Below are 14,226 nucleotides of genomic sequence, written 5' to 3' on the forward strand. Positions count from 1 at the left end.
AAATTAAATTTCTCTCTCCTTTTTAAAGTATCTTCCAGTGTGTGTTGCTTCGGGGCAGCCTTTGCCTGAGTTACCTGAGTGTACTCACTGTATACTGCAAGGTGTTTATTTTTTAGATGCCTTATGAAATTCGTAGCATTTAATGCAGCTCTTTTAACACGAGTAACCACATCCCGCAAATTTTCACTGTTAATCTGATTTACTACAGCGGTATGAACCCAAAATAAACATCTAGCTCTGATTTAATAGCAATAAACTGATCAAAATGATGCTGATTTTTTTAACACTTGAATTACTTTGTCTGGTCTGTGCACGAGAGAACAAGCTAACACCTTTTAAAATGCTTGTTTTCTAAATGTCGTTCGGATCAATTAGGGCTATGCTATGCCAGCTTGTTTCATAGCAAAGTACAACGATAGCTGAAATCAAGTAACAGGCACAGCTTCCTAGCTTACTTTTCTCCCAGCAATCTCCTGTTTTATCGGGTTTCTGTATTAATATGAAATAGTATCACAGAGCAACTCGGTGGCTTGCTGCAGCAGACAGGTTGAGAAGCGCAAGTGAAGATAGATCTTCTTAATCCCAAAATTTAATTAAAGAAATTAACTTTGAGCTCGTCCCACTGGTAAACGGCTCCGGATCAGAGCAGAATCCTGTGCGACTGGGTGTTTATTTGTCCAAAAAGCTCTAGAGTCACCAGAGCTCCCTCTCACTCAGTAGCTGTAGTGGGTAAGCAGCGGCTCTGTCCCTCCGCTCTGCTGGCTCCTCTCCACACAACACTCGCGAAAAGCCACGATACATGCAAATTTTTCACTCAAGTTGAACATTTTCAATATTTTACTGCTTACTTTACTACTACTTAATACTTACGCCTTACAAAATGCTCGCATTGCAGACATTACAAGTGGCTGTTGGACTGGTTTTGATTTCTAATTTAAAGTATTTCCTCACTGCAGACATTTTAGCCGCGTCCTGCCACAAACTGCTCTCCCTGAAGACACTTGTGGGACAGCTAAAGCAAAACAAAGGATCGAGCTTAGGTTCGTGCTAATACCGATCAGTTCAAAAATGCCTTTATCTACCCCGATCCTGATTGTCGATATCCTATCGGGACATCCCTACTGCTAAGGAACATCTCTTTTTTAAAAGTTAAATTAGAAACATGCTAGAAAATTTTTTTATGGCCATTAAAGTCTTTGAAGACGCACATTTTCATTTTCATAGAGAGAATGAAATGAAAAATCATGCTGCTGTCCACAAATGATTTTTCTCTTGTGAAGGACAACCTCATAATCCTACGAAGTATTTTTGAGTGCTTGTATACAATGTGGCAGATGTGAGCCGTATCTCCTCTGTTGCAGCTCAGACATGAGTGGGGCCAGTAACACACTGGCGAGGGAGTTCCTGACTGATGTTCATCAACTATGCAGCGCGGTGGCCCAGAGAGCAGAGGCACGGGAGGAAGATGAGGAGGAGAGTCACATGGTGGCACTGGGAGAGTATCTGGTCAGGGGACGGGGCTTCCTGCTGCTCAGCACCCTGGACTCCATTATTGACCAGGTGAGGATGTTCGCCACAAATCAATCATGAAAAGACGTCTCCACTGATCATTCAAGTTTCAGCAGTGGAGGTAGCAGAGTATGAAGTTTTTCATTTGAGCAATCAAAAACATTTCAGCAGCTGTTTTTGTCAGAAATGATGTACATGCTAATGTATGCTAATACATTAATAGCATGCAGTTAGATTCAGTAATATTCACACAGAGCTTTAGGCCACTGCCTTTAGTTTCAAATTTGGCCTCACATTTTTGATTAATCAATTAAACTTTTTTTTTTATGCAGCTGTTAAAAATCAGTATACCCAATTAAAATTTCTGCACATAAGCCTGTGTAACCACTGCTGCGACTAATCTCATCAAAATGAAATTGCAGACGGAGTTTTGCTGTAGAGTTTTACGGTACAACGAAAACACACGTAAAAAGCAACAAAGATTATGCAAACATCAGACAGACATCAGCTGGTAAGATTAAAGGGGTATTTAGTGACCACAGTCCAATAAAACCCATTAGTGAAAAATACGTTATGCAACGATAAGATGCTGTATAATCTCATGTACAAACAAGATGGTATTCACTAGAACATACTGAATGCTTAAAATTTCTCGTGGAGTTTATGCTTATTTATTAACTAATTTTTTCAGTGCTCTGCTCGCGATTTAGCAGTTTCACATTAGGAGATACTTACATTTCTGTGACGGCACCTGAACTCAGATGTGAGAAACTGAATGCACGTTTTGATTTCCAGACACTGTACCCAGTTATTATACCACCACATAACCAATATTGTGTCCATATTTATTTAGCCTGCCTCTCTACATCGGTAACTGGTGTTATTACAACTTGCAGGGTGGTTTTATCTGAAGAGGAAATGAGCTCTGCAGGGCCCACACATTGTTTGATTTTCTGATTGACTGCAGAAAGTTGCTTTTCGTTCTGCTGCTGCTGCATGCAGGATGCTGATATGCAAATCCATTTAGATTGGTCTATTTAGATTAGAATGGTTTTTATCATACAATGCACACTGCCTACACATTGATGTACTGTCTGCACACTTCACCAGCAGTTAGCACACAGTTATGTACTGATTTGGGAGATGTTCCTATCCAGAGTGAATTATGATGCTTTCACATGACGAGTCGCACTCTGCACATAAAAGGTCAGCGTGAAACCAGGACAAAGTTTGAAACAGTTTGACCCCTGAGCGTTGGGGTTTAGCGTTTGTCTTCAGTGGTTTTCTGTGTCACACACGGTGCCACTGCTGTGTAGAGCGCCAGTCTACATGAAACATAATGGTTTAATCAGGTCTTAACTGATTTGATGCTTATCATGTGAAATTAGCCTTAAAGAAAGTAGAACAGTGACATCAGTGAATAAATAGGCCTAATACGCACAAATACAGTGCGCGACAGTGTGTCACGGGCATTGCCGTGATACAGTACTGATAAAGTACGAATGGTTTGGACAATCCATTAGCCCTTGTTACCTTTTGACATCATTTAAAGACCAATATGTTTTTAAAAGGCTCTGTAGGCTCCAGAGAGAAAGATGTGATCACCACATGCAAGAAGAGAGTCCTCTGACATGAAGTAACAAAGGCATTATTGAATGAAATATTGTAATGTAATGAATGTGACCCTGTGTGTCAACGTCCCTGTGGTCTTATATTCTTCATATCATTTAGCTGATTTCACACTCATTCATTATATTTGTCAGTGAGTCAAGCTTTTAGTGTAAACATTTACTTATTTGTGGTGTATTAGAACTTGTGGCTTGCAGAACATGTTTTCAAATCATCACTCTTTTGAATTTAGTAGATTACAGTATTTTGAGTTGGGTTTCTTCCTCTGTGCTGATAAATACTCCCACCCTGTGCCACTCGGTCTCTATCTGTTTAGTTGTGACACTGTTTAGATGACTCAGATCTAGCTCAGGAAAATGTTCCTAATATAATGGTAGCAAAACTCTTATTCATTTTCAAGTGTTAAATGTCATACTACTGTCATCTCTGGGTACATCATCAGCTGAATTATTCAAATGTTTAGCTGCAACCAGATAAAAGCTGTATAATAAGTAGCAAGAAATGTCAGGACAGAAATTAAACCATCATTAACTCCCAATAAAACCGTGTCAACATAACATACTTTGTCCACCAGAGAACACAGACAGGTTTATTTATTTTACATTGTAAAATAAACTGCTCAATATGTATCTTGGTCACAATTTAAAGAAAACAAATCTAAGTGACCCCGATCAAGATTGTTTCTGTTTTTTATTTTAAAAAGATAATGAAATGACTGACGGTCGGTGTTGTCACATTTTTAAACTCTGATATATAGTAAGTATCAGCCTCACAAATCCAGTATTAATTATGTTATTGTTAGTTTGTTAGAGTATCTGTAATTAAATAGAAGTAAAAGTATTCATAAAAATAACTGAAGTAAAGAATATCAAACAGACCCATTACCTTGCTTATTGTCTAATTCTCTTCACTGTATGCGAGATGACCATTCCATGACGAATGGAGCTGCATACCCTTAGCAGTATTTCTTATTTTTCATCATAAGAAAAACAAGTAGCTGAACACAATACTTTGAAATGATCATGGAGTACAACAGATTAAATGCAGTTTTTTGCAGTGTGTATTATACAGTAAAAAGAAAATTATTTGTGTTTTGACAGTTTAGTAGAATCAGCAAGCTGATCATTTTTAATTCGCGCATGGAGGAGTTGGTTGATTGTTTTTAATTAACACATGAGGGAGCTGGTTCTCTCTCTGCTGTGAGGTATGCCCTGGATAGCCATGAGATCCCCAAGGTCTTGAAGTAAGACTGTCATGTAGATGCTACATTGCTCCCTCACACACATGTACTGAAGACTAACAAACTAACTACCTACTTAGCTAACTGAAATGCACAGTTGCACACAAATCAACAAATACATAGCTAACCCCTGGGATGAAAACATTTTGGGGAAACAAGTACATTCAAACAAAGCATATCTTAAAATAGCTAAATTCTCTCTGTTTAAAGTAGTGAAACCTAAAGGGACATTTGTGCTGTGCGTGTACAAGAGTTTGTCTTGATGGGAGTGTCAGAGTGTTTCCAAAGGGAGGGAGGCAGGGAGAGCTTTCTAGGTAACCTCAATGTGTTTTGTTGCACTCTCAGGAATTGACCTGCCGGGAGGAGCTACTCACTCTGCTGCTGTCTCTTCTACCACTGGTGTGGAAGATCCCTGTGCAGGAGGAAAAAGCCCCAGGTCAGTACCCACAAATACTTGTTCATGTTAATGTGGATGGTAACCGAACATACCTCACACTGCCCAACTGTAGTGGCATGTGACTAACTCTTAATACTGGTTGGAAAATGATGAATTCAGTTCACATATTTAATTTCATGAGAATAAAATTTGCTGTGCATTACAGTAAAGTTGTACCGTTGAATCGTTTGTACAGACAAACTAAAATGCAGACTGCATTTCATGGGCCAGAAACATTTTCTAGCCTTGTTTATTTATGTATTTGTTTAATCTTCCGTCTTGTACATACTTTTTTTTAAAAACTTTTTTTTTTTTTACCATTATTATTAAGGTTAAGCAGTGTTTCAGCAATAGCTTTTGTGGGTTTATGTGAAGGCAGTGTAATGTGTGCACGTTGCTTTTGACTGTAAATAATGTATGTGATGTTCTTATCAAATAATGATGGGTTTTGTTGTTTTATGAAGTATATTACTTAAAAGTTGTTAAACTTGTTAAGCATTGTAGTCAATGTCTCTGTTATGTTGAATTGTTTAAAACATGAGCAGCCAGGCAGCAAAAGAAGACTAGTGGTTTCAGAGACCTGTGACCTCAGGATGACACTGGCATTTAGTACAGGACTGCTGATCCTCTCTAACATAGACCCTAGACATTTTTACTTTAATTAATTCTTACTCACTAAGTATGTTTTAGGAAACACAGAATGGCTGCTGATGTGCTGCTGAGCTTTATGTTACGCATCTCACACTTAAAAAATAAGTTTTTTAGAAATTGAAAATTCCTGGTTGAATGTTGCTGTTGAAAGTCTTATTTCCTAAAATGTGACATAAATTGGCATTAATACAACATGACTAGGTCAACATGTACATCCAGAATGAAACAGTTTTTTTTGTTTGACAGATTTCACCCTGCCGTCCCTATTGGAGGTATTCCTTAGCCGGGAGGTGAAGGCCAGCCCTCTCAGAGCAGGACAGAAGGCTGCAACAGATGAACAGAACTCTGGGAAGAGGTCCCGTGTTGGCAGTGGCACCTGGAAGTCACGGCGATCGCGCAGGACAGCACAGAGATACTCTGTAAAGGATGCTCGGAAGTCCCAGGTTTCTACCTCAGATTCAGAAGCCTACCCTGAAGACAAAGCTGTCCCGGGCCCCGGTGGCGCAAGGAGCCGAAGGTCACATGGCTCCACCATCCGGGTAAGCTGTCAGCATCATCGTTCCGAGAACTCACAGTTAACATCCACCGCCACCATCACCACAGACACCATGAGTGCACCATACCCACACCCCCGAGCCCCTGGGTCCCAGTCGGCGGACACTGAAACCCTGACAGACCCAGCTGCAATATCAATTTTCAACCGCATGGAAAACTCACCCTTCGATCTCTGCCATGTCTTGCTTTCCCTGCTGGAGAAGGTTTGTAAGTTTGATATGAGTATCAACCACAACCCTGGCCTGGCAGTCAGTGTCGTACCTACTCTCACTGAGATCCTGACTGAATTTGGCGATTGCTGTGGCCCAGGAGGGGGTGGAGGTGGAACAGGGGTAGAGGAGCTTGCTGGAGGATGGACGGAAGAGCCCATCGCACTGGTCCAGAGGATGCTTCTGCGCACCATCCTGCACCTGATGTCAGTGGACGTGAGTCAGAGTGAAAATCTCCCAGAGAGCCTCAGACGCAGCCTGACAGACCTGCTGCGAGCCACCCTCAAAATCCAGAGCTGCTTGGACAGACAGACTAACCCTTTTGCTCCTCGGCCTAAGAAGACCCTGCAGGAGGTCCAGGATGACTTTTCCTTCTCTCGCTATCGCCATAGGGCGCTGCTGCTGCCTGAGCTTCTAGAGGGAGTAGTACAAGTACTGCTGGGTTGCCTGCAGGCTTCCACACCCAATCCCTTTTTCTTCAGCCAGGCGCTGGAGCTCATCCATGAGTTTGTCCAGCACCACGGCCTGGAGCTGTTCGAGGCCACAGTGCTGCGGCTAGAGGGACTTTGCAGGACCAGGGATTCTGAAGTAGTAGCAGAGGCTTCAGAGAGACTTCGAGGTCTTATTGCAGGCGTCTTCAAGATCATCAGTGCTGTCAAGAAGGCAAAGTCAGAGCAATTGCATCAGTCAGTGTGCGCCCGACGCCGCCACCGCCGCTGTGAATATTCCCACTTTCTGCATCACCACAGAGACCTGTCAGGTCTGCCCGTCTCTGCTTTTAAACAGGCTGCTAGACGCAACCCCTTTGAGGAAGACGGAGAAGGCAAGGAAGGGATGGAGGGTGATGGAGTGCGTTACCCCGAGCGCTGCTGCTGCCTGGCTGCCTGCTCTCACCAATGTCTGCGACTCTTGCAGAGACTCTCCCCCAGTGGGCCAGCTGTGTTACAGGTCCTGGCTGGGGTGCAGGCTGTTGGAATCTGCTGTTGTATGGACCCCCGCTCAGTCGTAGAACCCCTGCTGCATGCCTTTCAAGCTCCAGGGCTGCGTAGTTACCAGTCTCATGTTCTCAGTGTCCTGGGCAGACTGATCCTAGATCAGCTTGGTGGAGGGCAGCCCTCAGAGAAAGCCAAGCTGGCATCCTGTAACATCTGCACTCTAGACAGAAGCCAGCTACCAGGCCTGGAGGAGACACTCCAGTACGGGGAACCTTCAGCCATTTCTACCAGTCTGTGTTACCGCTCCCAAGGTATTCTGCCAAGTGGAGGGGGGGCAGAGGACATGTTGTGGAAATGGGATGCTCTGGAGGCCTACCAAGAGCTAGTGTTTGGCGAGGACTGGCAGCTGAGCCAGCAGATAGCTGGCCATGTATGCCACCTGACTCTGCGGGGCAATGCTATAGTGCAGTGGCAGCTCTACACGCACATCTTTAACCCTGTGCTGCAGCGAGGGGTAGAGCTGGCCCACCATGCCCAGCAGCTGGGAGTTTCCACTGTCTGTACTCAGGTCTGCAGCTATCACACACAGTGCCTGCCTGTGGAGGTACTACTCATTTACCTGCAAACGTTACCTGCCCTTCTCAAATCAAGGTGAGCAGTTTTAAATCAGTTTAAGTTTTAAAGTTTAAATTAAGTTTGTTTTTTTCTTGAGTCCTATTTGCCTTTGATCATCACGTCAGTCTCTCTGAGTTTAACTTTTCCCTGTAGTATTGGAGAGCATTTCATGGTTCTGCCAAAGATGTATTTTATATTTAACATTTTTTAGATAGAAAGAAGTGCAGCTGCAAACTGTTCTTAGCTGCCTTCTCACTCAATGGATTCTGCTCCTTTTTTAGACAATAACACACAATCGGCCAGCTTAAAGTAAGACACCTTATCCACTTGGACTTTGTTTGTCATTAGAGCCGTCTCTCCAGGTCATTGCTAATGTATGCTAATAAACTATTTATTACAGCTTTGTGCACAGAGTGACAGGTGGAAGATTATTGACTGTTTATGTAACACTGTTGCCAGTACAGTAGTCTGGAAAAAGAAGGGCGTTTGGTGTTTGTTCGGATACATTTAACAAACAACAAATTAATTGTTTAATACTGTATTAATTAGGGTTTTACTTTTGGTTTGAATCAGCTGAATGTTGTCTGTGAATTTGAGTGTGAAAGTGCGTTAACCCTGGCGAAATGTCTGGGTTGTATGCCAGCTGCCTCCCCAAAGCATGCTGGGGTAGGTTGCATCCCCTTGCAACCAGGATCAGTGGGTATGGAAAATGGGTGGATGGATGCTTTGAGGCTGTCTGTCAGTGGTGGGCTGATTGCTTTCCTTATTAAAATTCAGAGTATATTGTTCCACTCTCTGCAGGTTGGATGATATTTAAAGTCTTTACATCTGTGATGTTTGTCAACGGACCGTTTCAAAAGAGACTATTTTAGGTCCTTGATGAATATGGAACAGGCATCATTACTATACAAGTCTTATATTCAGTGTTGGTGGTGGTGTTCTACCTAAACTTAACATCGTAGCTTTTTTTTGCCCTTCATGTAACTTCAATGTATTTTTGTCCAAACACCAATTTATTAACGCTCAATGGATGTTTGTAATGTACATGCACTTAAGTAACCTCATTAAATAATAGGTTGCACCAGGGATGTATATTAGAATACCTTTTGTATTCATGATATATTTGTTAAGAGCCAAAACCTGTCTTGATTTTAAGGTTTTACCCATACTCAACGCACATTAAGTAAAATATCTACCACTATGTGAGGGCAAAATAAGTATTGGCTGTTAAATTTACACGATATAGCCATCTACCATCTTACTGTAGCTATAAGAGTGTAATGTCTTTTTATTCTTTTGTTGTTCAGAACTTGTCTAAGAATTTTACTTTTTGCAGCTTTTAATTGTCTGCCCAACACATTGAATTTACTCAGTTTTTATTGAAACTTCAGGTCACAGCACACAAGGTAAATAAAATAGTGGATGCTCAAATGTTCCTGCTTTTATGAAACAAACAAAAATGTATATAATGATGGTTACTGAACTACTTCTTCTGAACAGGGCAAAACCACACATCCTGGCATATATATGGTCAATCTCACTAGGTTACACTACACGGCTCCATCTTGTGGGCTAATTACATATTTGAGTTTGTTTTCTTTCTTTTGAAATATTTGCACAACATTCAGTGAGTCACAATAAAAAATATTATTTGTATTGTTAAGCTTGTTTGACACAGATGTGACTGAGGAGAAGTTTATCAGTTGTGTACACTTTGATGTGTGTGCGTGTGCTTGTTTTAATCTTCCACTAGTTTTATGTCTTACTAAAGTACTGATATCCAAAGTGAAATAATTACTTAAGTAAAAGTTTAATCAAACTGAAAAGTTATTGAGTGATCTCGTGATTTCATTTTTATACAGTGCACACATTGATTTAAAAGCATGCCCACAGGAAAAGTTGTTGTTCCAAGAAAGACATGTAATCTTTTCAAAGCTGTACATCATTTGACATCTCGCCTGCCTCTTCATCATCTTGCGCCGCTCCAATGGCTTTCTGCATAACAGAACTTCATATTTTTCAGAGGAGAACATTTAATATTCAGGCTAATGGATAGCCATCCTGATGGACTTGCACACCACTAATGAAAAGAGGAAATGTACTGAAAAAGCAGAATTAATCAACTCTATATTAATTTAGAGGAAGACTGGAGAAAGGTTCAAATTAGTGAAATAAATCTGCAAGTTTATAATCTATTAAATTTATCTATTTCATGCACTGAGCTCAAAGTGTCAACTGAACATCTGTTTCAGTTCCATAACATACTGGGTAGACAATCCCATGCTGAGATTAAAGTGTTTTTATTTTAGTCAGTGCATAATGTCAGCACATCTCTTGAAAGTGTTGTTTTTTTTTCTCTCCAAATGCTGATTTAACCTTCACTCAGAGGTGACACATTGTTCTTTTTAGGTAATTTACCCTGCATTGTAATAGCGTCATTTATTATTTATCACTGCCTCGATTGTGTGTGCATACTAGTAGTAAACAAATTTAAATGGGTAAAATGTCAGCTTTGTTTTTTGCTAACTATGTGTGATTCACATTCCGATAACTTTGACACAATGTGACTGAAATGTGTCTTCAGTGTGGCTCAGTAAAAGAAACAGAGGAGGGGGAAAAAAGATAACAAAGCAAATTCGTTATATAAAGTAGGAACTTTACAAATACAGCAGGTGTGTTTATGTGCAATTTTAGCGTGTGGTGCCCTTCACAGTTAATTTATCACGTTAATGGAAGTTGACTAATTTATTTGAAGGCGTTGTTGTGCCCTGGGGGAAATGATATCGGCAGCCTGATGGGAGGAAATTAAATCAGTGATGGGAGGAGTGTGAAGGGTCCTGTGTGATGGCAGTGGTTTTTCCTCTGATTGAATAGTTGTAGAGTTTGTTAGATTTGATTGAGTGGTCCCTTTTTTTTGATAGCTGGGAGATCTAGGAGAGTTTAAATGTGTGCAGTTCACATCTACCCTTTCTGTCACCATATTAATCCTTACCGTGGCCAATTGAAGCCATTTGCAAAGCTATATTCTTCCTGGGGGTAATTTTTAACTAAATGAATGGCATAATGCATTAAAATCTTAAAAATGAATGATGAGCCTTACTAATTGCTCTATTTATGAGTTTGTGTATTGTCCATTTTCTGTTTTACTTATTGTAGCTCCTAATTTTTTTTCTGTTACAGGGTGATCAGAGACCTTTTCGTCAGTTGCAATGGGCTCAATCAGGTGACTGAGCTCGTCTACCTAGACCAGACGCGCTCTTTGGCTTTGAAGGTGTTTGAGACGCTTATAATTGGCGTTGGACACCAGCAGGCTGACGGGGTGCTTCAGGAGCTGGAGAGTGCTGACGCTGAAGAAAGGGAGGCCGTCTTGGGCTTAGCTGAGGAACTAGGGTCCCGCGGGGCTGGAGAGGGTCCGCAGAGCCTCAGCAAGTTTTACGAAGGCCTAAAGGAGGCCTGTCCACGTCACAAGAGCCGGGGTGGGCAGGGCCGTGGGCCAGGGCGCAGCCGAGCAGAGACTCACCTCCATGTTATTAACCTCTTCTTGTGTGTGGCCTTCCTGTGTGTCAGCAAAGAGGCTGATTCTGACCGGGACTCAGCTAATGACTCTGAGGACACTTCAGGCTACGACAGTACAGCCAGCGAACCTCTTGGCGGGCGACTGCCTTACTTGTCCCCAGATAGCGTGGCTCTGCCCTCCAAAGAGCAGGTACGACGTGCTGCAGATGTTTGGTCAGTGTGCCGGTGGATGTACCTGGCCAGCCCCTTGTTTCAGAGGCAGTTCTTCCGGCTAGGAGGACTGGATGTCTGCTTGCGCCTCATGGCCATGGTTATTCAGAAACTTTCCTGTAAGACCAAGGATGGGAAAGCAAAGAAGAAGAGGGATGGTAAGGGCAAAGGCAGCCCTGAGTCCACAGCCCCAGCTACCTTAGTGGGACTGGAGGAGACACGTCACGATTCAGCCGACACCCCTGGCACTGGTCCAGCTGAGGGAAAGACCAAAGATCCAGCAAAGAAGCTGGAGGAAGAGTGGCAACTACAAAGTATCCGTCTCCTTGAGGCCTTGCTGGCTATTTGTCTGCACAGTGCTAACTCAGCACTGCAGAGGATAGAGCCTGAGCTTTCTTACCAGGTATGTCATTATTATACTAGTCAGCTAATCCCTGCCTGACCACATCATCCACAAAAAGAAAACACATTTGCCATATTTTCCCAGGCTTCAGTTAAACTGTCTCTTCTCATCTATAGCTCCAGTCAGTGGAAGAGACCCTGTTTGAGGTGAGAGACCAGCTCTCTCGCTCAGGGGTGGTGAACTCTGACCTTGCTGTTCCTCTGTTTGACTCGCTCCTGAGAGTGGCCTTAGCAGAGGTGTCATCTGGTCCTGATCCCCCTGTGGAGAAGCCAGACAGGGTGAGTCCTGCCTTGGGAGAAACTGTGAGTGAATTACTGCACTTTTATTTTAATATTCTCAAGTTTCTTTGAGCTACTCTTATATAATGAGGCAAGGTCAGGTTATAGACACTTATATCTGCAGCTACAGATAAAGATAGTGCTTTATCTTTATCTCTTCTGCTGGACAGCCTCTGCTCAATGCTAATGTTTCTGACAGTGTCACGCATACAATACAAAAAGCATGTGTGACCAGAACAAATGGCATTTTGTTGCCACCCAATGATCTTAACTTATCTCCCAATGTGCCCAAGGAGCTGTTGTCAAGGGGACAGTTATGGTCAGTACTACTGACCAATACAGGTGTTAATTACAGATGATTTGAATTTATACACAGCTGGGTTTTTTTTTAATGAAGCAGATTGTCTTCAGTCACCACATAATGCTTCTGTGGCTGAACACCATGGGAAAAATACAAAGAGCAGTGGTGTTTATTTAGGAGGCAACCGTACCAATCAAATTGAAACATTTTCTAGCCAAGCGTCGCCAAGCATCAGGGCGGCTGTGTATGGCCACTCACACTATGTTGCTAAGCAGCCATTATCTGCCTGATGTACAACAGAACAGAAGACAAAAATAATGATGGTTTAGATAAAGCAGTGGATGCAAACACGAGCAACCATGGCCCCATTTTGAAACTGACTTTATTTTAAAGATTTTTACATGTTAATGTAAGTTCTTTCAACAACATCCTCATGAGCATATAAAAATGTCTCTCAATTTTTGTAGTTTTCACATATGTTGATCATATCTCACAATAATGACGAGACGAGTGAGAATGAAGATCCTTCAGTCACGGAAACTCCTCTCTGTTGCTGGCTACATTAATAAACCATTCTCAAGACCATATATGGTTAGACCCAGACATGTAACTGCTTGTATTTGTTCCGAAAAGTTAAACAAACATAAATAAATTAATAAACAATAATGTAAAAAGATGATCACTTTTTTCTTTTCTTTCACTTCTTCTGGGTGTCCTCACTAAAATGACTTCCCCCTCCCGATCTCACAGCCTTAGATGTGTTTTTCACAAGTCTTAAAATGCCTGTCTGACTAAGCCTGAACCAACACAGGAGGATTTAGCTTTTTATATAATAGATTTACCTATTTCTTAAGAGCTTAGCTCTTATTCTCAGTGAGCCCAGCAGAGTGTGATGTTCACTTAACCATTGCAAGTATGTGCAATGAAACTCCAAGATAAGTGTTTGAAATGTTTACTTCACCCGCAATTGAATATCAAAGGTTATTTGTTTTACAATAAGCTCTTTGAGCTAGTAAACGGTTTAGAGTTCGACTGTTTACTTTAATTTATGTGTGTGTGTGTTTGCCTACATGCACATATGATGACTAACAGTTCACATCAAGGAACTGGGCTGTGTGAGTGCAAGTCAGCTGATATTTGTCTTCTGACCAAAATCATGTACTTTTTCCCCCTCATCACTTGAAAACATTTTGTTGGCAATTGATGCGCTCTAATAGTGGAAGGACCGCTGCTTGTCATGCTAAGTATATTTTAGCACACCATTCTTAGTCCAGGAAGTTTTTTATAAACAAGATTTGGGTAAGCTCTTGCGACATGAATCTTATCATACCAACCACTTGACAGTTAACCAGGCAATGATCTTTGTTTGATAGCATTGCATTGAAATTCATAACTGTTTCTTGCCTTTGCTCCATTCTCTCTCTCTCTCTCTCTCTCTCCCTCTTTTTCTGTCGTAAGCTCCAGGTGTTGGCGGAGGGGGCGGCCCCAGCAGGCGATCTGTCTGAGGAGGTGGACGAGGCGCAGAGCTGTGGCGTCAAGCCCCCGGGGGAGGAGGAGGGCTACGACGCTGACAGTGAAAGCAACCCTGAGGACATGGCCAAGCAGGAAGAGGGTAGGTCCACACACTCTTTAACTCCCATTTTCTCCTCCTCAAAAATCCACAGCTACTGTATACACCTGAGCGTTCCAAATAATAGTAGCTTAGGCTGGTTAAACATTACTTGCATTTGTTTGCTACA

General features: G+C 42.0%; 1 protein-coding gene across 8 annotated transcripts in view; it reads left to right on the plus strand.

The window, feature by feature from the left end:
* Positions 1–14,226, plus strand: part of lyst (lysosomal trafficking regulator) — a 59,683-nt gene that overhangs the window by 17,355 nt on the left and 28,102 nt on the right. For 4 of the 8 annotated variants that reach the window (XM_046070179.1, XM_046070177.1, XM_046070183.1 and 1 more), the window contains 6 exons: positions 1,362–1,560; positions 4,724–4,814; positions 5,712–7,815; positions 10,960–11,908; positions 12,025–12,210; positions 13,946–14,099. In XM_046070179.1, the coding sequence (XP_045926135.1) occupies positions 1,362–1,560; positions 4,724–4,814; positions 5,712–7,815; positions 10,960–11,908; positions 12,025–12,210; positions 13,946–14,099 (3,683 nt within the window). Of the gene's footprint in view, positions 1–956; positions 1,041–1,361; positions 1,561–4,723; positions 4,815–5,711; positions 7,816–10,959; positions 11,909–12,024; positions 12,211–13,945; positions 14,100–14,226 lie in introns of all 8 variants that reach the window. The other 4 variants (XM_046070184.1, XM_046070178.1, XM_046070181.1 and 1 more) reach the window with 4 other exon arrangements.

The sequence above is a fragment of the Micropterus dolomieu genome, linkage group LG15 (genome assembly GCF_021292245.1).
Source record: "Micropterus dolomieu isolate WLL.071019.BEF.003 ecotype Adirondacks linkage group LG15, ASM2129224v1, whole genome shotgun sequence".
NCBI lineage: Eukaryota > Metazoa > Chordata > Actinopteri > Centrarchiformes > Centrarchidae > Micropterus > Micropterus dolomieu.